The sequence below is a fragment of the Apodemus sylvaticus genome, chromosome 20, assembly GCF_947179515.1.
Source record: "Apodemus sylvaticus chromosome 20, mApoSyl1.1, whole genome shotgun sequence".
In the NCBI taxonomy this organism is placed as follows: Eukaryota; Metazoa; Chordata; class Mammalia; order Rodentia; family Muridae; genus Apodemus; species Apodemus sylvaticus.
In genome coordinates, this window is record NC_067491.1 from 17,284,622 (window position 1) to 17,312,121 (window position 27,500).

General features: G+C 44.5%; 1 protein-coding gene across 1 annotated transcript in view; it reads left to right on the plus strand.

Moving 5' to 3' along the window:
- Positions 1 to 27,500, plus strand: part of Myrfl (myelin regulatory factor like) — a 114,156-nt gene that overhangs the window by 27,263 nt on the left and 59,393 nt on the right. The window contains exons 2-5 of the mRNA XM_052165716.1: positions 11,065 to 11,155; positions 20,146 to 20,213; positions 20,311 to 20,551; positions 21,140 to 21,231. Of these exons, the coding sequence (XP_052021676.1) occupies positions 11,065 to 11,155; positions 20,146 to 20,213; positions 20,311 to 20,551; positions 21,140 to 21,231 (492 nt within the window). The remainder of the gene's footprint in view (positions 1 to 11,064; positions 11,156 to 20,145; positions 20,214 to 20,310; positions 20,552 to 21,139; positions 21,232 to 27,500) is intronic.

The window sequence follows — 27,500 nt, forward strand, 5'->3', positions numbered from 1 at the left end:
AATTTTGCTGATCGTCTTTGGACAGCTGTGGTAGCGTTCAAATGCATCTCCCTCCTGTTCTGAACGCTTAGCATCCCTTTGCATAATGTGGCCAGAAGGACCCTTTGAAACTGTGTCTGAGGCACGCAGTGTCTCTTCCCAAAGGCTTCCGTTCCCTTGATCTCATGGCTCCCACACCCTGAGCTCTGTTCAGGATGCCCACTCAGCACAGATCCCTCCCTCTTGCCCTTGACACGCCCTCTGCCCTGCCTGGCGCGGGTCCCTCCTTGATGTTCGCAGCACTGGCTTCTTCAGAGAGGCTTCAAAATCAGAATGATGTCCTCTAAGGCAGCCTGTCATACTGCCACCAATGAGTGACAGTCTCCTAGTTCTCTATGTTGTGAGTAGTGTACTCAACACCTTCTTAGCAAGACACTGAAAAGGTTCCCCCTCTCCCCTCCCCTTCCCCCCCCTTCTCCTCCCCTTTCCCCTGCCCTTCCCCTCTCCTCCCCTCCCCTTTCCCTCCCCTTTCCCTCCCCTTTCCCTCCTCTTCCCCTCCCCTTCTACTCCTCTTCCTCTCCCCTTCCCCTCCCCTCCTCTTTCCCTTCCCTTCTCTTTTCCCTTCCCTCCCTTCCCTTCCTCTCCCTTTCCTTCTCTCTTCCTTTCTTCCTTTTTTGCTTCCTTCCTTTTTCTTCTCTCTGTCTTTTTTCTTTCTTTCTTCCTCTCACATGTGTGTGTGTGTGTGTGTGCCTGTGTGTGTACATACATCACAGTATGCAGGGAGAGGTCAGAGAACAACTTGCAGATGGAGTTATATCCCTTCTAACTACATAGTTTCTGGGATTGAACTCAGATCATCAGACTCGTTGTCTTAGTTAAGGTTTTACTGCTGTGAACGGACACCATGACCAAGGCAACTCTTATAAGGACAACATTTAATTGGGGCTGGCTTACAGGTTCAGAGGTTCACTCCATTATCATTAACGTGGGAGCATGGCAGTGTCCAGGCAGGCATGGTGCAGGAGGAGCTGAGAGTTCTACCTCTTGTTCTGAAAGCAAACTGGAGAAGACTGGCTTCCAGGCAGCTAGGATGAGGGTCTTAAAGTCCATGCCCACAGTGACACACCTACTCCAACAAAGCCACGCCTTCTAATGGTGCCACTCCCTGGGCCCAACATATACAAACCATCACATTCCACTCCCTGACCCACATAGACTTATTCAAGCACATGATTCTATGGGGACCATACCTATTCATAGCATAATAAAAGTGCATTTAGTCTAACTTCCAAAGTCCCCATTGTCTATAGCAGTCTCAACAGTGTTAAAAGTCCAAAGTTCAAAGTCTCTTCTCAGATTCATCCAATCACATAACTGTAATCCCCAAAGCAAGACAGGAACCAGCTGGGCAAACTCCACACTCTGCATCTCCATGTCTGATGCCAAAGCAGCCTTCAGATCTCCACTCCTTTTTCATCTTTGTTGGTTACAAAAAAGTTCTTTCTCCTGGGCTGCTTCCGCTCCCTGTTAGCTGCTTTCCTCAGCAGGATCCCACGATCTGACATCTCTAACACCTCTAAGGCAACTTCACCTTCACAGCTTCTTGCTCCAACGTGTAAGATTCATACATGATCTTCTGGGTTCCTCCAAAGAGCTTGGGTCACATCTCCAGCTCTGCCCTCTGTAGCACTCTAGGCTCTGGTTGACTCCACCCCACTGCTACTACTGTTCTTGGTGATCATCCCATGGTACTGCATTTCCAATACACCAGGCTCTTCTGCAGCAACTAGGCTTCACCAGTAGCCTCTCATAGGCTCTCTTCATGGTGCCAAGTCTCAACTTCTTTGCATGACACCTCAGTCCTGGGCCATCAACTGCAACTGAGGCTAAACCATCACCAATGGCCTGCCATGGCCTTTCACAGTGCCAAGACTCAGCTGCTCTCCATGACCTCTTCATGCCTTCAAAACCAGAACCACCTGGGTGACTCTTACATACAGCTGCAGCATGAGGTACACACTTGATTATCTCTGGAACACAGCTTCTTTGTGTTCTCAGAAAACACTTCCCAGATTTCACCTCAGTGATGCTGGTCTCTTCTTAATCACCACTAATTTTTTAGCTTCAGCTAACTAGCATCTATTGTCCCAGAAGTCCCTTCTATTCTGGACTCTAAAGCCAGAGTCACATGGCCAAAGCTGCGGAGTTCTGCTACTTGCTGGGGCTGGAACACCATCCCCTTTATTCTATTACCAGCTTTCTGTTTTCCAACTCCTTTACTGCCTACGCTTGGCTGTTCTGGAACTTTCTCTGTAGATTGACTTGAACTCAGAGATCTGTATGGCTCTATCTCCTGTAATCTTGGGATTAAAGGCATGTGCCACCACTAGACTTAAGCTTTTCTTCACCTAGAACATTCTATTGTCACAGGCTGGCCTTGAATTCAGAGATCTACTTGCCTCAGTTTCCTGGGATTAAAGACTTGTACTACCTTGGCTGTTCTTAAATTTAGCTGGATAAGATCTTGCTCCAAGGTGACCACTCCCTTCATCTGTTATCTCCTAGAAGATAGGATTCAGCTCCATTCTGCTTCCTGTTGCCCCTTTAATACATGAACCATATATTTTGTATTTTTCCTTTCTCAGCTTGTTGCTTTTCATTAAACTACTCTTCAAAAGACTAAATCAGAGAACAAAGTCTCTGTTGGGCTTTTTTGAGATTTCCTTTGTTAACACAATTAATCTAAATCTCTTCACCTCAGCCTCAGGCAGACTCTTCTGACAATGGCAAAAAGCAGTCACATTCTTCACTGACATATCACAAAGACAGTCGCTACATCACATACTGAGAGTCTTCTCCACTGAAACCTCTTGGGCCAGATTCAAATCTGCACAGTTCAAATCACTCTCAGCAACAAAGTCTTCCATATTCTACTAGATAGCCCATTAAGTCCCATTTAAAGCATTCCACTGCTTTCTAAATCCAAAGTCCCCAAATCCACAGTCCTCCAAACAAAAGCATGGTCAGACCTATCATAGCAATACCCCAGTTCCTGGTACCAACTTCTGTTTTAGTTAGAGTTTTACTGCTGTGAAATGGACACCATGACCAAGGCAACTCTGATTAGGATAACCTTTAATTGGGTCTGGCTTATAGGTTCAGAGGTTTAGTCCATTATCATCAGGGCAGAAACATGGTAGCATCCGGGCAGATATGGAACTAGAGGAACTGAGAGTTCCACCTCTTGTTCCAAAGGAAAACAGGAGAAGACTGGCTTCCAGGAAGCTAGGATGAGGGTATCAAAGCCCATGCCTACAGTGACACACTTCCTCTAACAAGACCATACCTACTCCAACAAAGCCACACCCCCAATAGTGCCATTTCCTGGGCCAAGCACATCACACTTGGTGACAAGAGCCTTTTCCTGTTGAGTCATCTTGTTGGTTCCCATGGAAGGTTCTTGTTTCCTTTTTTTCCTCCTATGTCTCCAGCACATTGCACAGTGCTTGGCATATTCTGGCCACTTAGTGGACTGGATGGAAGATAATGACATTTGTGCTGTAGTCTGCATCCTAGCCTTTCTTTTAAGGTCAATCTAAAGGCTAAAGGCCGTGGTACCGTTTGTGAGCACCACAAAGTACAGAGATCTCTTTCCCCTGTAAATCCAGGAAACATTTGTGACCGTCCCACCCATCTCGCTCTTCACCGTGTCTGCAAATAGAGTTGGTTGTGCTTCTTCTCCATGAGTGTCACAACTCCAGAACCCACAGGGAGAAGGAAGCCTTCGTGTTCCTTTTGTGAAGCCAGCACAAAATGTAAGAAATCACACCTGAAAGAAGAACCTACAAAATGTACTGAGTCCTTATTCAACTACCTCACACCTATTTCAGAATTAACTAAGAGTGAAGAGAAACCTTCGGCTTCCTACCGTTGGCCAAAGCCATAAAACAAACTCTGCTTGTTTCAGATTCTAAAGACACAAGGATTTGTTATCTAGAAAAACAACATATTTCATACAAGAAAGTGAGTCACACAGTATGGATGTCCAGAGTTGCCAAAGGCAATCCTCTAGCCCGGGTCTGCGTGCATCAATGCCGAGCAGCAGATGACAGCAAAGCTCACGTGACCAACCAGTTGCTTGCCCTGACTATTCCTTGTTCAGCAGCTTCTGGATGTTGGATACCCATGATGCTCTACGCAGCGGTTCTCAGCCTTCCGATTGCTGCGACCCTTTAATACACTTCCTCGTGTTGTGGTGATCAGCAACCATAAATTATTTTGGTTGCTTTTTTCATAACTATCGTTTCGCTACTGTTACAAATTGTAATGTAAATACCTGTTTTCCAGAGATCTTAGGTGACCCCTGTGAAGGCATCACAAATCACAGGTTGAGAATTGCAGCTCTGCGTTCTGAAGTGTATAACAAACCAACAATATCCCATTTCTCTCCTAACACTAATCACTCTAGCTAAATCATTTTAATTAAAAAGATTATTAAGCTTATCACTGGGTGTTCCTTGATGGGAGTTTTTAATCGTCATGCCATACACGAAAAGTATTCATTAGAATTGATAGAATACCCACTGCTTTTGGCATTGACTTCAAATGTCAAACACATTTTTCCTTTTAATAAATAAAGCCAAGGACTGCGTCATCTTTTTGTACCTTAATGAATGAGTCTCCAAAGTTCGATTCCACGTGACAACATTTGTCCTAGAGCTTGGGTATGACATCCAGCACTAGTCTGTGGTTTTCTTTCTGAATTTCATTTCTTCCAATGTGGCCCTTTTATTTTTCCTCTGTGTCCCAGAATTGTGAAACTAGTGGAGGAATTATCCCGTGGCTCGTGTTTTAAATGTGGCCAGTTGTGCCGTTTCATTAATTAATCCATTGGTTTATTATATATGTCTCTGTGTGCATTGCAAGTGTATGCTACTTATAGCACACGATTAAGCAAAAACCCAAATAGGACACCAACAATGGAACCTCGACCAAGGCATCTTAGAAAAAGGAAGAGTTTATTTGGGCTCATGATTCCAGAAGTTTCAAGGTTATGATGGTGGAGTGGAGCTGCCAGGCCTGGCCGCTGGCTCAGCCATCTGAGAGTTTACATACAACCTGAAATACAAGCGGGAAGCCGGGATAGCAGACTGGGAATGGTGTGAGGCATTTAAGCCAGGAAACCCAGTGTCTGTAACACACTTCCTACAATAAGGCCGCCTCTCCTAAAGCTCTCCAAAGAGCGTCACCAACTAGGGACCATGTATATTCAAATATCTGAGCACATAGGGTCCAGTCTCATCCAAACCACAGCACCTTAGATTCCACAACTGTGAAACTGGTGGGGGAGTCGTTTGAAATGTGTGGTCTAAGATGCTGCGTTGTTTACTTATTTGTTTATTATTTATTTCTGTCTGTGTTTATGTAAGTGTGTGCCATTTTTTGTAGGTGCCCACAGTGGCCAGAAGGGGGCGTTGGATCCCATGCAGTTGTAGTTATAGACAGTGTGAGGCACCTATGTGATTACTGGGAACAGAATAATGGTCCCCTGTAAGAGCAGTGAGCACTTTAAACACAGTTCAGCCTGTCTGTCTATCTATCTATCTATCTATCTATCTATCTATCTATCTATCTATCTATCTACCTATCTACCTACCTATCTACCTATTCATCCATCCATCCATCTATCTATCTATCTATCTATCTATCTATCTATCTATCTATCTATCTATTTCTACCATCTATCTATGCATCTATTTATGTATCTATGTATCTATCTGTCAATCATATCTATCTATCTCCTACCCGTTCATCATCATCATCATCATCATCTCTCTCTATCTCTCTCTTTGTGTGTGTGTGTGTGTCTGTCTGTCTCTTTCTCCATATATCATTTTGAGACAGGTCTCACTATGTAGCCTTGACTAGCCTGGAACTTGCAGTGTAGACCAAGCTGGCCTCAAACTCGGAGAGATCTGCCCTCTTCTGCCTCCTGAGTGCTAGGTTTAAAGGTGTGTCTCGCCATGCTCTTTTTTTGTGTGCTGTTATATTCAGGGTCTATTAATAAGAATGAGTGGAAGTTTTCCTATTTATTCCAAGACTATGTATGAGTAATTCTAGACTTTGTCTTTATTTCTGAGAATTCTGGCAACTTGGTTTTAAAATTGTTTTTAAAATATCATTTGATGTGAAGTTGTTCCAAATATAAAGTAGCTGTTTTTAAATAATGATACAATTGTCTTAAATACTATAAGGAAGCCACTGTTACTGCTAATAGTGTTGTAATCACACTCATTGTGTCTCTTCACAGACAGAAGACTAAATGAGTGGATAGGATAATTTTTTAATGAAATTAATATTTATTTCCTAAGGTACATTTCACTCCATGGCCCAGGCTGGCCTCAGACACATAATCTTACCGCCTTTGCACCCTTCACTCTGAGGCTCCCAGGTGTGTGCCACAGAATTTGGCTAATAAATAGATCTTACCTTACATATACTAATACAAATTAACTTAATACACTTAATACAAACAACTTGATGGGAACCATAGGGACTGTTGATGTAAATAATTCCTTCTTTGCTGTTAGAGATTCCTAGTTTCTTCTAACTGTCTCAGATTTAAGTAATGCTGTGGTTTAAGTTCACACGCTCCCAGGATTACCAATCTGGAGACTGAGTCCATCTATAGGACTTAGAGATGAAGCACCTAAAGAGTCATAGTTTACATCTTAGTCAGGGTTCCTGTTCCTGCACAAAACGTCATGACCAAGAAGCAAGTTGGAGAGGAAAGGGTTTATTCAGCTGATACTTCCACATTGGTGTTTATTACCAAAGGAAGTCAGGACAGGAACTCACACAGGGCAGGAACTTGGAAGCAGGAGCTGATGCAGAGGCCATGGACGGATGTTTCTTACTGGCTTGCTTCCTCTGGCTTGCTCAGCTTGCTTTCTTATAGAACCCAGGACTACAAGCCCAGGGATGGCACCACCCACAATGCGCCCCCCTTGATCACTAATTGAGAAACTGCCTTACAGCTGGATCTCATGGGGGCACTTCCCCAACTGAAGCTCCTTTCTCTGTGATAACTCCAGCCTGTGTCAAGTTGACACACAAAACCAGCCAGTATGGTTTAGTTAAGGTCATTGGGGTGGGACCCTCATGACTGATCTCTTGGTGCTTGTTAAGAAAAGGAACAGAAACTGGACCTAGAGACCCAGATGTGTGGCCTCCTTTCTCACACCATTTGATACAAAGTGCTGCTAGGGACTTTTTCCATGAGGAAACCACTACAGTGCTGAGCTGGTACCAGTGCCAAGCATGGAAATTCTAAAACTGTGAACTAAAGTAACCACCTTTCTTTATAAAGTTAGCTTGTCTCAGGTAGTTAATTATAGTGACAAAAGTTGGAGGAGAAAGAGAAGGAGGAGGAGGAAGGGAAGGAGGAAAAGGGAGGAGGGAGGAAGGAGGAGGGAGGAGAGAGGAGGGAAGAGGGAGAAGGGAGGAAGAAGGAGGGAGGAGAGAGTAGGGAGAAAGGAGGAGGGAGGAGAGAGGAGAGAGGAAGGAGGAGGGAGGAGAGAGGAGAGAGGAGGGAGGAGGGAGGATGGAGGATGGAGGAGGGAGGAAGAAGGAGGGAGGAGAGAGTAGGGAGGAAGGAGGAGGGAGGAGAGAGGAGAGAGGAAGGAGGAGGGAGGATGGAGGAGGGAGGAGAGAGGAGGGAGGAGGGAGGAGGGAGGAGGGAGGAGGGAGGAAGGAGGAGGGAGGAAGGAGGAGGGAGGAAGGAGGAGGGAGGAAGGAGGAGTAATCTTTTGATGGGCTCTGAGATATGGATGATTGGCATTAGGATCTTCCATCTTCCAACCTTCCAAATTTTATTGCTTATATTATTTTCCCATAGTCAATTCACAAAACAACTAACCAGTTCTTTCAAAAAAGAAAACTAAATCTGAGAAGTCCTGATAGAGAAATGGATTAGATGCTGGATAAGAAAAAAAATTACCACAGGTAACACTACAGGGATAATAGGTAAAATTTGAATAGGAACATGAGCTATATTAAAAACCCACATCATTGTTAAACTTCCTGATGCTCACAACTGAATTTTAGTTGTGAAAGTATTTGATATGTGCGTGTGTTAGTGAAAATATTCTATAGTGAGATATGTATGTATTTTTGTTGCTTTGGCTTTTAAAGATAAATGTCTTTGCATGTGTGTGTATAACATATATGTGAGAGAGGATTATGGGAATAAGAGAGTGTGTGTCTGTGAGAGAGAGTGTGAGAGTGTGTGTTAGAGAGAGTGCATATGTGGGTATGAGAGAGTGTGTATGTGTGTGTGACAGTGTATATGTGAAAGTGTATGTGTATATGTGAGTGTGTATGTGTGAGAGTATGTATGTGTGTATGTGTGTGTGTGTATGAGAGAGTGTGTGTGAGAGAGAGACAGACAGAGACAGAGAGAAAGGCAGATGTTGTATAACAGTAATATCCATGAATCTGGAAGAAGACTATTTTGTGAGTTCCTTTGCTTTCTTACTACTTCTCCATTGGATTTAATTTTTCCTTTAAAATATTGAAAATTCTTTCCTTCTCCAAATTGTGTAAGGCGATCTTTAAAAATGACCAGGGTGTATTCATTGTACAGAATGGTGATTGTGTCTTTATGACATTGATAAAGAAAAGCTCATTCAGGTATTTCTTTATTGTTTCTGGCTTTCATGTGAAAGGTCTGTCTTATGATTGTGGGAGCTACACTCAGACATTCATGATCATATGTGACTACACTCACGGTGTTTTCTTTCCTGTGATCTGATTTTCACATAGCAATGCTTGACTGATCTGGAGTTTGATGGTGACGTTGGCAGTGGTAGTGATTGCTCTCCACAGACACCCAGGTGTGTGTTTCCCTCACAGTGTTCACTGACAAACCTGTGCCAAAATGTTTGTCATGTAGCGAAATTCCAGATATTGTAATACTATTTCTTTATCCTGGGTGGCTGTGTCCCTTCAGTGTACCCACTTTCTGCGTCATTTTGTTACATTTGTACCTGTCTGTTTGTTTGTTTGAGACAGGGTATGTATTCCTGGTTGCCCTGGAGCTCACTGTAGAGACCAGGCTGGCCTTGAACTCACAGAGATCCTCCCGCCTTTCCCTTTGGACTGTGTCCCCACAATCTACTAGGAAGAAATAATTTAAAGAATTATTTCAAACCATTTCAGTGTAGAGAGCATTTGATTTAAGTGGCACGGACACCATTAAGAAGTGGGCTATTGTGTGTGTGCAACAGTTTCCATGTAATTGGGATAAAAGCGGAATAAGCAGGACTCAGAAGGGAAAACACAAAACCAGGATCTGGGCAAACAGCAGAAATATTTAGATTATTATCTAGGGTTTTCTTTTTTCCTTTCTTTTGTATGGTTTCATCTAAAATGCCAGATTTAAAATCTGTTCGTTCAAATTATTGGTTGAAATAATAAAGTTGGTCACTGGCCCCAAACCTGCGATTCTGCCTGGCTCTGTCTGTGGAGGGGGGCTCCGTGCTGGACCTGTGCACAGCAGGTAGCTTTGTGAGGGGAGTCGCCTCTGAAGAGTCACAGTGACATGGCACATGTCTGAAATGATATCCACTAAAAACTGTATTGCTGAGTCAGCTAAAGAACAATGTGGATCTCTCCATTTATTTAAATCTCACCCTGAGGCCTTGATGGAGACTTTCAGTTAAAAGTTATTCTGTTATAATAATTAATATGTATGAAGATGAAATAATGAAACTTATTATTTAGTACACTAAAATAAGAAACAAATTAAAACGCATTCTTAAATAAATGCTTAAGTGTTTTAGGCTTTTTGTTATTCTCAATGAAATCTCCATTACATTCATCTGAATGTTAGTTGGTATTCCTTATATAAGAACAATCAGTTTTCATGTTTTATTTTAGCCAACCACCCTGTTTGACGGTCTGATCATTTGTGATAATCAGTTATTTTTCTATGGAGTGTGCTAAGTATAAAATCATTTTCACTGCTGTCAAAAGTGTTTATTTATTATTACTCTGTGTGTGTGTGTGTGTGTGTGTGTGTGTGTGTGCATGTGTTATGGAGGTTGGGAGACAATGTTTTAGAGCGGGTTCCCTTTTTGCACCGTATTTCCCAGGGATCAAGCTCAGGTGGTCAGGCTTGTACAGAAAGCTTCTTTTACCTGCTAAGTCATTTCACCAACTGCTCCCCCCTTCTCCTTCCTCATTATATTTTTACACTATATTTTATATTCTTTTAAAATTCTAATAATATTCACTAAATCAGTGAAAAATAAATATTTTCTCTTCACTTTGTAAGTCAAGAAGAAGGACGGAACTGTGATATGCTGGGAAGTCTAACAAAAATGTAAAGAAGCTACTGAACTTAGGTTGGTGAAACTGATCATCCATCCATCCATCCATCCACTCACCCACTCATTCATTCTTTGTCTATCTATCCAACAACTGATAATATTGTTGCTTATTTCTTTCATGCTTTGGGTCAATGTGGAAAAATAAGGAAGGAAGACACAGTTTCTCTCCTTAAAGGAGGAAAGGGAAAGGGGAGGGGGAGGGACAGAGGAGGGGAGGGAGAGGGGGAGGTGGAAGGGAGGGAGAGGATGAGGGGGGAGGGGCAAGGGAGGGAGGGGCAAGGGAGGGAGAGGGTGGGGGAAGGGCAAGGGAGGGATAGGGGGAGGGAAAGCAGGTTTTCAACAGTGTACAAGACAAGCGTTCAGTGTTACAGGGAACATATATACACAGAGCACCACACCAGCCCCAGACAGTCCAGAGAAAGAACTTCTCATCATAAAGGATTAGAACACTTAGCAGGAGAACTTGCTAAAAAAAAAAACAACCAACCCACATGAACTAATTGTTCTTATGTAAATAATACCAGGAAGTCTTGCTGCAAAGGGTGATCTGGAGAAATTTCTGAAGGAAGTATTTAAATGGCAAAGAGACTACATTCCCAATAAATGCATTGTAAGTCTGGGCATCCGCTTGCCCAGGTCTCAGCAGCCACTCTGAAACACTGTGCTCCTCAAGACTTTCCATTTCTCTTTGCAGCACAGGGAGCCAGCGGCACTCTGGAGAACCCAGCTCTGGATACGAGTCTGCTCGAAGAATTTCTGGACAATGACTTTGATTTAGGAGCCTTGTAAGTAATGGCACCTCGCTCTCCACTTGATGCTTTTAAAATTGTGATGTACTTGAATGATCTGGAGAGTGTTGCCTTTGCGTGTGTGTGTGTGTGTGTGTGTGTGTGTGTGTGTGTGTACAAGAGCTTGAGTAGAATTGATCTTATTTCTTCTATAAACCTTGGGCAGATTACACCAGTGAAGCTATCTGGGCCTGGTGCTTTTCTTCAAGGAGGTTTTTCTCCCTCTCCCAAATCCCTTCCTTTGCAACAAGTCCAGTATCTCTAGTAGACACTAGATCTAGGAGATATTCACGTTACCAGCTTAGGCTGTTGGTGGCTTTCAATGAATTTATTAATTTTACCCGGGCTGTTAAGCTCAATGACATAAGTTGTTTGCATTTCGCTATTATGTATTTTAATTATTTTTATTTTCATGAGCATTTGTCTGTGTATATGCATGAGTACCACATGTATGCCTGATACCTGCAGAACTCAAAAGAGGGCATCAGATCCCTTGTAAGTGGAGTTATAGATGGCTGAGAGTCATCACGTGAGTGCTGGGAGCCAATCCCAAGTCTTCTGCAAAAACAACCAGGTGCTCTTAACTGCTGAGCCACCTCTCCACCCTTCCTATTTTACTCTAACATCTGTAGGATCTTTAGTGTGATTCTCCTATTGCTCTTGGAGTCAGTAAGATCTTTCTTTTCCTTGATCAGTCTGGAAGAATGTTTACGAATTTTCTTAACTTTTTGAAAGAAAGTCATGTCTATGTTGTTTGTTGTTCTGACAATGATATAGCTACTCCAGATTTCTTTTATTTTTAACTTACATTTAGCAAACTCAATGCTCTTCAAAAATATTATAAATATGTGTGTGTATGTGTGTGTGTGTGTGCACTTACGTGACTATATGCAATATGTGTTCAGGCGCCTTCGTAGGCCAGAAGAAAGCACTGGATCCCTGGGGTGGGTTATGAACCACACCAGGTAGGTGATAAGAACAGAACTCTGCTCTTGTGGAGGAACAATAGCCGCTCTTTACCACGGGAGCATCCCTTCAGGTCTAACAACACTATTTGGGTACAGTTCTAAGTTTTGATAATCTCATAGAGGACCACCATAGTTACAATATAGAACTGTCCCCCTAAACTCTGGTAACCACTAGCTTCTTTTCTCTGTCTCTATAATTCTATTTTCTTCCCAGAACATGAAATAAATGAAGTCATATGATACTTTCTGAATCTGTTGTCTTCTAGTTAGAATGCCTGTGGTCATTAGCGCATTTCTTTTATTTCTGAGAAAGACTCCTCTAAATGCTTACACTGTGTTTTAGCCACTCCCAAACGCGAAGACATTTGAATTAGTTATACTTTTTAGCAGTTATGAATATTATCATATACATTTTCAGATGCAGATTTGTTGGTTACTTATTTTTGTGTACACACATAGACCACAGGAGATGCTCTGCCTTGTTCTTTTGAGACATGGCCTCTCTCTGAGTCCAGAGCTAGTCTGACTTCTATCAAGTACTTCCCTTCTGCCTCTGACCCCCCACCCCCATGGTGAGTGGGTTACAGGTGCATTCATGAGGCCACACTGGGGCTGAGGTCCAAGCTCAGTCCTCGTGTTTGTGGGAAAGCCTTCTTACTCACTGAATAATCTCTCTAGCTCATCCTGTTAGGTTTTTGTGTAACCAAGAGTTTAAATTTCTTAAGAGTAAATATGTACCATAAAGACTGCTTGGGCATATTGTTGTAAATGTAAATGCAACTGCAAAAATTGCCAAATATTTTCTTGTGATCATACTCTTTTATATTATCATTATGATCTATTAGTTGTCCAGTTGCTTCTCTTCATTGTCGGAATCATCAATTTAAAAAAAATGTAGCCATCCTAACAAGTTTGTAGTTGTTCATTGTGTTTTAGTTATTTTTTCTAATGGCCATAATTTTGTGTGTTCTTTTGCCATTCACTCAATTTTTTTTTTTTTGTGATAAATTATCCTTTAACTCTTATGCCTATTCTTAAAAATTAGGGTTTCTTTCTTTTGGCTCAGAAAACCTAGAAAGTATTCTGGACCTAAGAATCTCGTTAGCTGTAATTTGTGAGCGTTTCGGTCAGCCTGTAACTTGCTATGTAGGTCTGGCTGGCCGTGAACTCATGGAGATCTGCCTGTTTCTGCCTTCTGAGTGCTGGGATTCAAGGCGTGCGCCACCACCTGGCCTGTTGAGGACTTGCACCTATGGTCATGAGACCCTGAATGCCTACTTTTCCTTCTTACAGCAAATTGTATGGCAGTTACTCCAACTGGAGTAATTACAGACTCTTCTCAGCAATCGGGAAACTCTACTCTTCCTTAGTATTCTGAATGGAAGTGCGTGGGTAGATTCAGGACTATCAACATTACTTCTAGCCTGGCACAGTGATGTGCACCTGTAACCCTGACTTTGTGCAATGTTGAGACAGGAGCTTCACAAGCTGGAAGACAGCCCGGCAATACAGTCATTTCAGCAGTACAAACAGTGTCAGCAAATGTCCAGGAGTCTCTGTGTGTGTGTGTGTGTGTGTGTGTGTGTATGTGGCAGCTTGTGTGTGTGTGTGTGTGTGTGTGTGTGTGTGTGTGTGTGGTAGCCTTTCCACCAGCTCCCCTAAGGAATTGCCAGTCCATTTCATCAGAGTCATCACATTTATGGCCAGGCAATGTTCATGGTGTTTCTCATCACCCCCTTATTCTCCCAGGGCCTAGTGAGAGCTTTTGTTTTTCATATTAATGCTTTCTTTTCTAATTTTCCCTGATAAATCTGGTTAGAACATTTAAAAATGTATGTTTTTTTATCAACTTGGGGGAGAAACAGGTTATAATAATAATAATTATTATTATTATTATTTATGTGAGTACATTGTAGCTGTCTTCAGACCCACCAGAAGAGGGCATCAGATCCCATTACAGATGGTTGTGAGCCACCATGTGGTTGCTGGGAATTGAACTCAGGGCCTCTGGAAGAGCAGTCAGTGCTCTTAACTGCTGAGCCATCTCTCCAGCCCTAAAAAAATATGTTTTAAATGGAATCATAATTGTATGTATTTATGGGGGGAGTGACAGTACACTCAAAGTACAAAATGTACAATGCTCAAATCAAGTCGAGGTAATTATTATACCCATCAGCTCAACTATTCACTATTATTTGCAGTGGGAACATTTAAAATCCTCTCTTATTTTGAAATATGCAGTCATTTATCATCAAGCATGGTTTCTGTGTCATAGAACATTGAGTCACTTCTCTTACTCAGCTGGACCACTGTACCATTAACCATCCCATCTCTGCTCCCCAGCTCTCTGCTTAGGGTCTCCTCTTCCATATCCTCTTCCTGTGAGATAAACACTTTAGCTTCCGCATTTAAGTGGGAACACAACAGCTGTTTGGGGTGAAGGATATAAACAGAAACCTAACTCAAAGGACCACCATCCTACATGGAAAGTACAGTTGTATCCTAGGGCCCTCAAGCCATTGAGATGTGTCCATGACAACCACGGTACTTCCTGTAGAGCCATAGAGTATCTACTAGCACCGGGCAGTAGTGTTCTACACTCCATCACACAGGTGATGCCACACACTTATTTCTTTGGCTCCTAGAGGAGGAGGAGGTTGAGGTCTAGAGTTACTCAGTGATGCTCCAGTGCAAAGCTGGGATGAACCCTCGCCTAGTGGTAGCCCATGCATCCTTGCTTCCACACATGGCTTTTAGACTGATTGCTATTTTGAAAAACACTTAAAAAAAAAAAAACACGAAACCCAGGGAATACATTAAAAGTATCTGCAATGATCTATTGAAAAGCACAACACAAGAGAGATCCAAGTCGTGGCTTTACAAAGGCTGTCAGAGTCCCGTGATCAGTGAGCCTGTTGTTGCTTGATAAAACATGTTTATGTACAGGTGGGTAAGCGAGGCAGTTACAGCTAAGCAGGAACAAGGAGAATCAGCCGTGACCTTAAGGGGGGATTGGGCTGGTTTGATGATCAAGATGTCAATACAAACTTATTTTACTTTACAATACAAAAGTACTGTACTTTAAGTTTTGAATATTTTAGAATACCAATCTCTTTATGCAGGTTGGTGGTAGTATTTAACACAATAGCTCTGAGCAAGAACTCTGAGATATATGATTTTTCTTTTGAGGGGTGGGGGTTGGGCAGAGAGGAATTTCAGATCTGTGCATATCACAGGCTTGGGTTAATTCCTCTTCTACTAAACTGCTCATTAATTAATGGCTGTCTTAATCAGAGTTTCTATTCCTACATAAACATCATGACCAAGAAGCAAGTTGGGGAGGAAAGGGTTTATTCTGCTTACACTTTCCACACTGCTGTTCATCATTAAAGGAAGTCAGGACTGGAACTCAAGCAGGTCAGGAAGCAGGAGCTGATGCAGAGGCCATGGAGGGATGTTCCTTACTGGCTTGCTTCCCCTGGCTTGCTCAGCCTGCTTTCTTATAGAACCCAAGAGCACCAGCCCAGGGATGGCACCACCCACAAGGGACCCTTCCCCTCTTGATCACTAATTGAGAAAATGCCCCACAGCTGGATCTCATGGAGGTATTTCCTCAACTGAAGCTCCTTTCTCTGTGGTAACTCCAGCCTGTGTCAAGTTGACACACAAAACCAGTCAGTACAGTGGTCATAAAGAAAGGCCATTGTCAGAGATGGAGAATTAGCTCAGGAGTTAGGAACACGTGATACCCTTGCAGAGGAAGCACATTTGAATTCCATCATCCTCTTGATGGCTCGCAACCATTTGTACAGCAGTACAACCCAGATGCTCTCTTCCTATCTTTTTGGGCACCAGGCACACACATGATGCACAGAGAAGGCAGAGGCAGGTGGATCTCTGTGACTTCAAGGGCTGCCTCAGTTACATAGTGAGTTCCAGGCCAGCCAGGCCTACATAGTAAGTCCCTGTCTTAAAAAAACAAAATGACAGCATCACAGATGGATATAAAATCCCTAGTAATACTATACTATGGAGGCTCCATCAACAATAGGGCAAAATGTTATTCTGTGTACCTAATGTATATATAGCTTGGTTATGTGAGGATGTGTGGGACTTCACGGTAGAGGAGACGTCACTGGGGTAGGGACGCAGGTCACAAAGGAGACGGCACCTGGTTTTATTTTATTTCTGTCTAGAGGTTCAGCTTAAGCAGCTAGGTTTTAGTCAGGACTCAGATGAATAAGGTGTCAAGAATATGTTACATTTCTGTGACCCCCTAGAATGTGGTGCTGAACCCCTTTACCTTGAAGTTGTGGAAGGGGGTGAGGTGCTACGTGTAGTTCTGTGGGAAGAGCTCTTTAACAGCTCTGTGAATTCATGACCCATTTAATTCCTGGGTTGAAGTTGGTGGAGCCGGAGGAAGCGTAGAGAGAAAACCTAGGCCAAGACAGTGCTCCACTCTTCCCCATCCCAAGGGCATTTGTAAAATCAAGTGGAGTTGCCTATAATAAGGAACAGGGTTAGCTTGATCTGCATTGAAAGGATGGAAGAAGAGCTCCGGGGCAGTTGTGCCTCCACTCTGATCACTTGCCAGATATCAACCCAGGCGTTCGGTGTGATATCGTCAGCCTTGGCTTCGCTGTGGAACAAGGACTTCTACATCTGGGACGACAGACGTCGGGTGAGACAATGGATGTGAGATGTAGCTTGGTGACGGCTCAGACAAGGCTCAGACAAGACTCAACAAACAGGGTCTCTGTCTCTAAAGCAGCATAGGAGGAACAGCAAGAGAACCAGAGCCTTACAGCTTGCAAACTGACTGGAGTTGTGACATCTTCTCTGCCCCGTTTCTTCCTGTCCTCCTGTGAAATGGCTTTCTTGGGATACCTTAGCCACTGAAAAGAAAAAAAAAATCTCAATTTCAGGGTAAGAGTTACAAACTCTAACTGTACTTGGGCCAGTCTTTATCTCTGGGGTACTACGGACCAGTGCACACTTACTATTAAGATACATCTTTAACATGTAGGTCCACATTGGGGAGATAAATCACGCACGTTAAAATTACAGGAGACACCATCCACAACAGCTATTTTGTAGTTGGGGATGAGATATAACAATGAGTGAAGCATATGGACTCCTAGTTGAGAATTTACCAAAGAGCAGTCTGTCCCGGCAGGGCGCCCAGTTTTTTTTTTTTCCTCTTCCAGGATTGGTGATGCATTTGAAGGTGATAAAAGGCAGACCACCTCTTTATGGGCTTCAGTGCGGGTTTGAAATTCTCCTCAGACAATGCATTTCCTTGTTGCTGCTGGCTCTTGGGGCGAGCCATTTGCTTTCCTCAGCGTTGGCACTCCACTGCCGCTGTTAAAATCTCTCCAGTGGGAACAGAGAGACGATAGCAGGTGGTTTGGAGTCCATTAGTGAAAGAAAGACACACTAGAGGAAGGCAAGAGAAGTAGAAACCGAGGGCTCGGGAAGGCCACCATTTCAGACCATGGCGGCCATGACACACGTCTGAAATGGCGGCCATGACAGTCCTCATATATGAGCTCACACAGGAAGCATGTTGGTGCTTTGTTTTAATCTTCTTTATTTGTGGGGCTCCAGCTCTGGAGCGGCACCGTGCTGAGCTGAGCTCACTGTGGGGTTGCAGAGAGATACAGCTGGCATGAGTGTGAACCCAGGGGAGTCGTGGGTTAGGGGGGGACACTGGGGACCTGGCTGCTGAGTTGTAGCCGGTCTTACCAGGATAGTCACATGACAGTCATGCATTGGTGTGTGTGGGTCCTGCCTGGTATCTTGTGGGGTCGATAGCAGAGTTTGCAGTCAGTGAGTCTAGGAATCCATTCATCAGCATTGCCATCTGAAAGCAACGCTGGCTGCCTTGGGCACAGTGCAGAAAGGTACATATGACCTCAGCCATTGGAAGGTAAAGCCTCTTTGGTTTCCTCTTGCTTTGCATAGCCTGCAACTTCCGGAAGACTGTGTTTCTCCATTAATCCTCCAAAGGACAAAAGCAGATTGTATGTCCAAAAACAAGGAAGTTGGAAGGCAAAGTCGTACATTCTTTTTTTTTTTTTTTTTTTTTGTCAGCTGCTAAGAATCTCTTCAATTTTTTAAAATAGCCATCTATCCCAGAAGCTAGGGACAGTATTCCACTCAAAGAGTGACCCGTGTGTCCATCTCTCTCTGGTGTCTGTCTGGTTTTATGGAAATCCCTTTGATGTAAGAGACAAATTCAGAGCACAAAGGTCCCAAGGAACCTGATGTACACTGCCAGGGTCCCTGACACTGATCAAAGGGGCAACTTAGATCGCACAGTAATTGCAATTGCAAACAACTAATTGAAAAAAAAAAAAGTCGGAGTATCCCCATTGCGTTTGTTGTTGACAGTTTTGTCTAGTTTTGAAGGTAGCACTCATAAATTCTTCCTTTAGATTCTCTGAAAAGAATGGTAACAATCCTCTAAATCCATGAACATGTACCGAGCTTGGGCTGATAATAAGGAAATTATGTCATTGGGCTGAATTTTGGACTGGGGAGCAAATTGAGCTGAAGACAAGCAACACTTTGAATCCTCTGAAATCTCCGACATACACTGCAGTTGCTGGGTGCAGGGGCTCGTCTGCTTTTCTCTGAACAGTGGACGACTTCTGTTTCAACAGGCACCAACTGTAGAGCTCTCTCTTGAGAACTGGTTCACTTTGCAGTTCCCCAGCACACACGGCACCAGCACAGAGACTCAGCCAGAGACATAGGCAGTCAGACACAGACGCTGGGGTACCCCTCTGTTTTCCAAGATACCCCATTAAGTTTCAGCATCCTTGTTCGTCCCAAAGTCTTTCCTGAGTCCTCAGGCCTGAAGGGCTGTGCGTTTGTACTGGAGTTTCAACTTTGGTTAGCTAGGAGCTGTACACAGACCATCAGTGCCTGCCACTTCCTACCTCCAAGTCTAACGTCTCTTCAGAATCCTGTTGATTTTGTCCACTTTCCAGTGTCTTTGCAGAGTTATGCCCTCCCATAACTTAAGGTCTCCACTGGCTGGAAAATCAGGTCTGGCAGGAGCTGGCCATGCATTTTATAGGCAGGAGAGCCGTTGGGGATTCTTCCGCATTCCTTATATAGTTGGCTGCTCTGGTTTTAGAGTGCTGCAGGTTTCCTGGCAGTATCTGCTATTTTCTTGATCTGTGTCAGTTCTGCATGTAGCTCATCATGTTCAAAGGATAGACTTCACTGAAGAGTGATTGGGACTGGCTATTTGTTTCCAATTAAGATTACTAAAATGGGGGCTGGAGAGATGGCTTAGTGGTTAAGAGCACTGACTGCTCTTCCAAAGGTCCCGAGTTCAAATCCCAGCAACCACATGGTGGCTCACAACCATCTGTAATGAGATCTGACACCCTCTTCTGGAGTGCCTGAAGACAGCTATAGTGTACTTACATATAATAAATAAATAAATCTTTAAAAAAAGATTACTAAAATGGGGAGGGGAGGAAGAAGAGATGGCTCAGTGACCATTTGAGGATACAAACTCGATTAACAACATCTACATGTGACTTCCCGCAACTACCTGTGACTCCAGCTCCAAAGAATCTGACACCTTCCTCTGGCCTACACATGTATGTGTCCACACACACACACACACACATACAAATAATTTCTTCATCACATATTATTAAAAGAATGTGACTCCTCCTTACACACAGCTCACTCACTGTCCCTTGGGACTAATACTCCAGTTTCTCACTTGCGTTAAATCTGCTTAGATGTACGCAGAGTGGAGCTGACAGAGGGCCTTACAGTTCAATACTGAGATTTTTCTTTCTTCCGCAGTGCTGGGGATTGAACTCAGTACCTAACAAATGCTAAGCAAGCTCTCCACTACAGAGGTCTGTCCCCAGCCTTAGTATGAGGAGTTTGCTTTCCTCCCTGACCCTGGGGGTGCTGCCCACGGAGGGTTACCTTCTGAAACAAGATCCGAAACAGAGCAAAAGGAAAAGCAGTATTTCTAATCCTCAGGCAACGGCAGCTCCCTGACACCCCGCCCTACTCTGCATCCGACCCACGCTCTCCTCCACAGGTCAAAGGTGAGTCCCTCCGCATAGCACCTTGCACGCATGCACGGTTGACTCAGGCCTGGGTAGTGAGAATGAGAGGTGCCTGTCCCTCCTGTCTTCCCCGCAGATGCATGCTGCCGGACCCCAAGACCTGCAGGGAGGATCCCAGCTGCCTTCCTCCACTCCACCACAGCACCAGGGCCGCTGCCCGAGCATCTGTCCCAGAGCATGTCGGGCCAAACCCACAGCAGCTTTCAGAACGGCTACCCGGAGTTCAGTCATCCCGCCCCCTGCTGCCACCAAACCGGGCCCTCCCGACTGGGCATGAGTTGCTCTTACCATCAGCAGCCTTTGTGCCACCTTCCTGGGTAAAGGATAAGATGCTCCCCTCAGCATCCACAGCTGGAGGGCCAGAAGGGACCACGGCAGCCTGTCCAGCAGGTGGCAGTGTGGAGACGTACAAAGGGCCCTACGAGGACCTATGGTCCTGGCTTAGACAAGTCTTCATTAAAAATCTCGATTCAAGGTCCTCACCCTTGAAATGTCAGGAATATGTCTAACAACTCCTGGTCGCTCGCTTATACTGTCTCCAGCAGAGGGCCTCAGGGCAGTCTGAGAACGAGTTAGGTCTTAGATAACTGTCAATCAAGCCTTTTTTCTTTCTTCTTTCCTCTTTCTGGCCTCTGTTCCTCCTCCTCGGGAAAGCCTGGGCCATCTGTGAATGTGATCAAGTTCCATGGGAAGAGATCTCACACCCCGCTTTGAAACTATATCTTTCAGGCAGGTGGATCTTCCACTGGTTGGCTATAGAAAGACTGCCTTTCAGCCCAAAAAAACCTTAAAGAACTGGAATTAGACTTGGGAAATCAGAGAGCAAAGGTCTGGGGACTTCTGTTCTGCTCTCCTGCAACAAAGCAGAGATGCTAACCAACCTTTCCGTTGTTTCTCGACTTCAGAGCCTCGTTACCTCCGACAAAGAAGAGAAAGCACTCGCAGATACAAGAGGACTCGAGGGACTGCCACACATGGGCCCACCACTTCAGACCAAGTGAGCAAAGGTGTCTTTGTGACAAAGCCAAGGCCTGAAAGCCTTGGCTGTTGGGTGAAGGCTTTTGACCTGCCTCTCAGCAGCTCCACACAGCTCTGTTCCCTCTCGTAGAAGACCAACAATGGGCTTTGTGACTGTAGTCCAGCCCTATTGATTTATCTTTCATGCAGCTCAGTCACATAGGTGTCCCTGGGAACACCCACTGCTCTGTCTCTCCCAAGCAGGTCAAATGTTTTCTATTTCAGGAGAGACGTATCTCAGAGCGACAGGCTCCAGGCCTGGGGAAATGGTAAATACAGGGCTTTCAAGAGCCTATTGGCTGCCCGTTTTCTTGGTGCCCACAACCCTTTGTAGCGTCAATGTGTTCAAGTAGATGTGTGTGATGTGCATGTGTGTACATGTCTACATGTGCGTTATGTAACATGAAGCACATTTGTTCTCAGCTCGAAGTGATGGTGCTGGGAATGGCTTGGCCTTTTGAAATCTGATGGCAAACTGTTGGAATTTTTAGGAGAAAGGACAATACTCCAGGCCAATTCTGCTTGCTACTATAAACACCCAAATGTGTGCTGTATGGAGCATGGCCCAAATTCAGTGTCTAAATCCCATGTTCTGTCTCCTGGAGTCGGTTTTGTGAGAAACCCAGGGTTTCCTCCAAGGGATCCTCCTTCTATTCCTGTTCCCAAACTCTTAGATTGTATGTTCTGAGAGGAGGGACCTGCTACTTCTTACCAGCTGGGGTGGCTGCCTTTGACTTAACAACCCTGTGGTGGGAGAGGACCCTTCCAGGGTCCACTGGTTTTAGGCATGGGCATGTGCACATGTGACTTTGTTCTTTGTGGCTCAGGACAATGACATTGCCCTCTTAGCCAAGTCCCAAGTGTAGTCATCTCTAAGAGTGTTCATGTTAGAGTAGCGTGGACGTCAGTTCTGAGGTGAGCCTTGACCCTCTTCCTGCCTCCTTTCCTGTCTCATTGGTCTGTGAGCATCTGTAGTTAGCCCTTTCTCCCTGACCACTGCAGCACAGAATAAGTACTGCATCCATGCTTTTGGGTGTAGATCCTCTGTCTGCCTTTCCATGCAGGGCTACCCTAGTTTCTTCAGCTAGAGCAGAAACACTGATCACATTTCCAGGGAGCTGAGGGAACCCCTTGCCCACTATTTTGAGGGTACCCCAGCTGTCTGGGTGACACACAGCAAGCCACTCAGATCATCCAAGAGTTTCCTTAAAGAGCCGCAATGCTTCTCAATGAATCTCGGGCATTCCAGAGTTAAGTTTCATCCTGGGATGGTTTTCTGCTGCTCTCTTACAACAGGCATTGATTTCTGGACATCTTCAAAGGAAACTCTGAGGAACAATAGAGCTGTCCCAGCAGGTAGGACCTCCTGGATTCCTTGTTTAAGTCCCCTTTAAAGGTCACTGAAAAGCTGGCTAAGGGGAACTGGTTCCAGATAACTGTTCGAGAATAAAAATGAAGCAGTTTTCAGGACCAAAAAGCCCTCAAACAAACAAAAAATATAAAAGGCTTAGCTAGTTCAGATGCACAGCGTTGGTCAGTTTGGTATACATTTTCTGGTGGAGATCTTCTGTTTCATTTGGTGATGCAGGGACCAAGGGCCCTTAAAACACTTGACAATGGAAGGAAAAGCCTGTGCTAGCCTTATCATCAGGAGTCAGATTGCATATCTATCTGTCTGTCTGCTGTCCGTCTCTTCATCCATCCATCCATCCATCCATCCATCCATCCATCCATCCATCTACCCACCCATCCATACATACATTCATCCATCCATCCATCCATCCATCCACCCATCCATCCATCCACCCACACACCCACCCACCCACCCATCCATCCACCCTCCCACCCACCCACCCATCCATCCATCCATCCATCCATCCATCTATCTATCTATCTATCTATCTATCTATCTATCTATCTATCTATATCTATGTGCATATGTATGTATACATGTATATGTACATAATATTTCTTTAATGAATGAAGATATTTTAAATCCACCCACAAGGCTTTGCTAATATATTAGCTCTAATCTCACATTGTTTCCAAATACCTGACAAAAGCCAAATTTTAATTTAATGGAAGCCAAAGCAATTCATTTGCCTCACAGTTTGCGAGTGTGCTCTGTCACTACGGGGAAGACATGGTAGGACCAGTTCAAGGCTTCCAGTTGTACGGCATCCATGGTCAGAAAACAGAGCATAATGAATGCTGGGGTGCAACCCTGCTCCCCACTTCTTTCCTGTTTATTCAGTCATGGATCCCAGTCAATAGGATCCTGCTATGCACGTATAGGACCTTGCCATGCATGTATATGATCCTGCCATGACATATATGATCCTGCCATGCATGATAGGATGAATGTTCTTCCTTGATCAGTTCTGGAGTTCGAGATGTAGAACTGCTGTGTTAGCGTGAACAGCTCTAGAATATTCCATGGAGGTGGGAGATATATATATTGTTGTAGTCTCCTGTTCTTTGGCTCCTGACCCCACTTGCCTGAGTAAGAGAGGCTTGGTATCTTCCCTGGGACCCTTCAACACACCCACACTCTTACCCACACCTACCCACACCCACCCACACAGACACACACAATCTTATATGTATGAAGTGTTTTGCCTGAATGTGTGTATGCATGCCGTGTGTGTGTGTGTGTGTGTGTGTGTGTGTGTGTGTGTGTGATGCCTTTGGAGGTCACGAGAGGATGTTGGACCTGGAGTTAGAGGTGATTTTAAGCTATCTTGAGGGTACTGGAAACTAAGATCAGATCCTTTGCAAAAGTAGCAACCGCTTTTAAGCCAGTAAACTATCTCTTCAGCCCTGAATCTTCTGTATTTTGAACATCAAATATGAAAGGGTTTTTCAGCCCTAGAGACAGGATCACAGTGAGAGGTGCAATAACTGGACATGTCATATAGAGAGGAGATGTGCCCGAGTCATCTCTTTAGCAGTTGGGGACTCTCTAAGCGTGAATTCCCTTAACTGTCAAACAAGAATTACAACTTCTCCTTCAATCACCTCTGAGAGTGTTTTAAAGCAAGGTGTACAGGGTATTTCAAAAGGCATTCAGACACAAGCCACAGACTTTCTCCAGTAGAACTGGTTAATCTGCCCTTGATGTGTAAGATTTTCTCTAGAGAGCCTTAGGTTACGTGAAGGGAAAAGGGAACATTGCACTCGGGTTTTCTTAACAGCCCAAGCAGATACCAAGCAGATTATTTGAGGTCTTTGAACCCCAGTGTCAACACTTGTTAAGGAGACTTAGAACCCCATCTTATAACCACTCCAGAAGCATTTGGTGGCACATTCTGTGATGCAACACCTAGACCTAACTGAAACATAAGCACACACCCACCAAAAGATGAGAGGCTCAGACATTGCATTCCTTGTAACTCAGATAGTTGTCAATGGCAGATCATACAGCCAAGCCTGACAAGGTAATGAAAACAAATGGAGGAATGCCATCTGTAGCAATAGTGAATGACGATAATGTAGCAATAATAATAATAAAAAAACAACTCATGGACATAATAGCGGGTAAAAGATGCCAGCACCTATATTACTGTATTATAGTATGTCTCTCCTGCTACACCTCCTCCCCTTCTGCCTCTCCCTCTTTCCTGCCTCACTTCCTTCTTTCTGGTGCTGGCACTGGGGATGGAGCCCTGCATCTTGCTTATGCCTGGTAAGCCCTCTAACCACTGGGCAACGCCCTGATCTTTCTCATTCCATCTCTATAAATATCTTTATGCTGTCAGACTGCAGGGCAGTGGTGGTTATGGGAAAGGGTATGTGTGTCTGTGTGTGTGTCCGGGAAGGCTGATCCTGTTGCTAGTCCTGATGGTAGTGACCCAGTAGACCTACTTACAAAGAAGTAAAAAGCAAATGTATGTGCTTCATTTCAAGTAAACTTCAAAGAACTTTGCTTGAACGTGTGGCTTCTCGCCTTGGAGATGATTTAAGGAGCTGCTGAAAAGCCAAGTCTGGGACAGTTCTCAGGGTGCAAAAGGCACCAAGGGCTGGTTATTAGAAGGAAGGAAAATGGATCCCAGCACCGACCTTGGGCCTGTGTCTGGAACTTCAGAGTTTGCTGTGGTCTCCAGGACCTCACTAGCTACTTAGCAACTCCCTGGGAAGCTGGGACTAAACTACCCCAGCTTGGCCACCACGATGGATGGATACCTTTCCCATTTTGATGTGGAAGGACAGACAATGCCTGTCTCTTCAATGGTAACTCCAGTGTCATTGGTGCTGAACCCCTGGAATACTCTTCCGGGGAGGGCTGGAAGGAGCAGAGCTGAAGACTCAGAGTTGTCCTTTGGCATCCGGGTACACTGACCCCATTATCGCCTGGGAGCAAATAGAAGACCAAGTTAGTTGGGCCCCAGTCAGCACAGCAGATACAGTCAGTTCAAGATCAGTATTTCCCCAGGCTTCTCTGGAATAGCAGACATTAGCAATACCACAGGCAGTTGTGTTTAAATGTTCACGGTCCATGGGCCTCAACTCTTCATGGTTTCCAGCAGCGTCTGTGTGCCCAGGGGTTTGAGAACCACGGCCTCAGTCCCAGTCTGTGCCATTTCTCACCTGGAGAAACTCGGCCTAAGATTCCTGTCTTAGCTTGTGTTTCATCTCCTTGGTGGTGTGCAGCATAGGAGGAAGCCGGTGGTGTTCCTATAGGCGAAAACAAGTGATGTTTCCATTTGGTGGATAAGGAAACTGGAGCTTGGAGAATGGTGCCATTTTCCTGGTGTCTCTCCTTTAGGAGTAGAGACCAATATAAAGCCCAGGACAGGCTTGGATGGATAGAGAAACGTTGGTGGGCTTTGCTTTCTGGCTTTAACGCTATGTGGTATTTGGGGGTATGAGGTTGGCATGAGGAGTTCTAGCATCACCTTGTGTTAGTTAAGGTTCTCATTGCTATGAAGAGACACCATGACCCAAGCAACTCTTATAAAGGCAACTGTTTCATTGGGGCTGGCTTACAGTTTCAGAGATTTAGTCTATTATCATGGCAGGAAGCGTGGCAGCATCCAGGCAGACACGGTACTGAAGAAGGAGCTTGATCTGAAGGCAGCCAGGAAGAAGACTGTCTTCCAGGCAGCTGGGAGGAGGATTGATCTCAAGGCTCACCCCCACTGAGACACACTTCCTCCAACAAGGCCGCACCTCCTAATAGTGCGACTCCCTGGGCCAAGCGTATTCAAACCACCACGCCCCATTCGTGTTCTCAGATGAGAAGTCTAACAACCAAAACTCATACATTTGTTAGGAGACATTAAATGTCGATATCCCAAGAAAGTACATTTTCTATGACATCTGGGATGCAAAGTGACTTGAAGCAACTCTTTTTTTTTTTTTTTGTTTTTTTTTTGATGGAAGTATAAGGAAATGAAAGTTGGACAGGCAAAAGAAAATACAGACCTTTTCTCTCATGTTCCCCAAGCTATAGGCTAAGGCACATTCTATAGCTAGAATAGAATAGCTGTCATGTTTTTGTGTGACTACTAATGGCACAGACCCGGTCTTACCAAAGACCCGCTGACTCTGTCACTGGTGATGTCAGGCAAGATGTCCACCCCCCATCCCCCATCCCCTTCTCCTTACAAGTCAGTTCTCTCATTGCTTTTATGTCCTTATTTTTGATGACCCAATGATTTCCATTGGCTTACAAGACACAGGCATCATACCAATGTTTACACCACTGAAGAAAATGGCCCACCCTCTCAGCCATATACATTTGTGTGAGCTGCATCCCATTCCGTGGCTGGGTTTGGATGAGCCCAGTCTTGTGCAGATGATCGAAGCTGCTATGAGCTCAGGAGAGCAATGGTCATGTGATGCCCCGAATGCAAGGCTTTGCAATGTTCTATCTCATCTCCTGGCCTTCATGTTCTTTCTCTCCCCTCTTCTGCTGTGTCCTCTGAGCCTTGGAAGAGACGATATAGATATTCTAATTATGGCTGAGCAGGCAACAGTCCCTTCCTCTTGTCACTGTGACTGTGTATGCGTCTCTGCACTTACCACTGACCACCACAGACAGAAACGTCTTTGGCCAGAGTTGACAGCACCAGCCAATGGACATAAACGTGATTATGTAGAAGACAATTTGATGGACATATCATGTCCATCCAGCAAAAATAACAGCAGTAGCCTTCCTACTAGGGTCTACAGCGTCCTCAGTCATAGACTTTTGACTAGATTTATAACACTAGGAGTGAATTCCCTCCTGTGGAACAGCCTCAGATT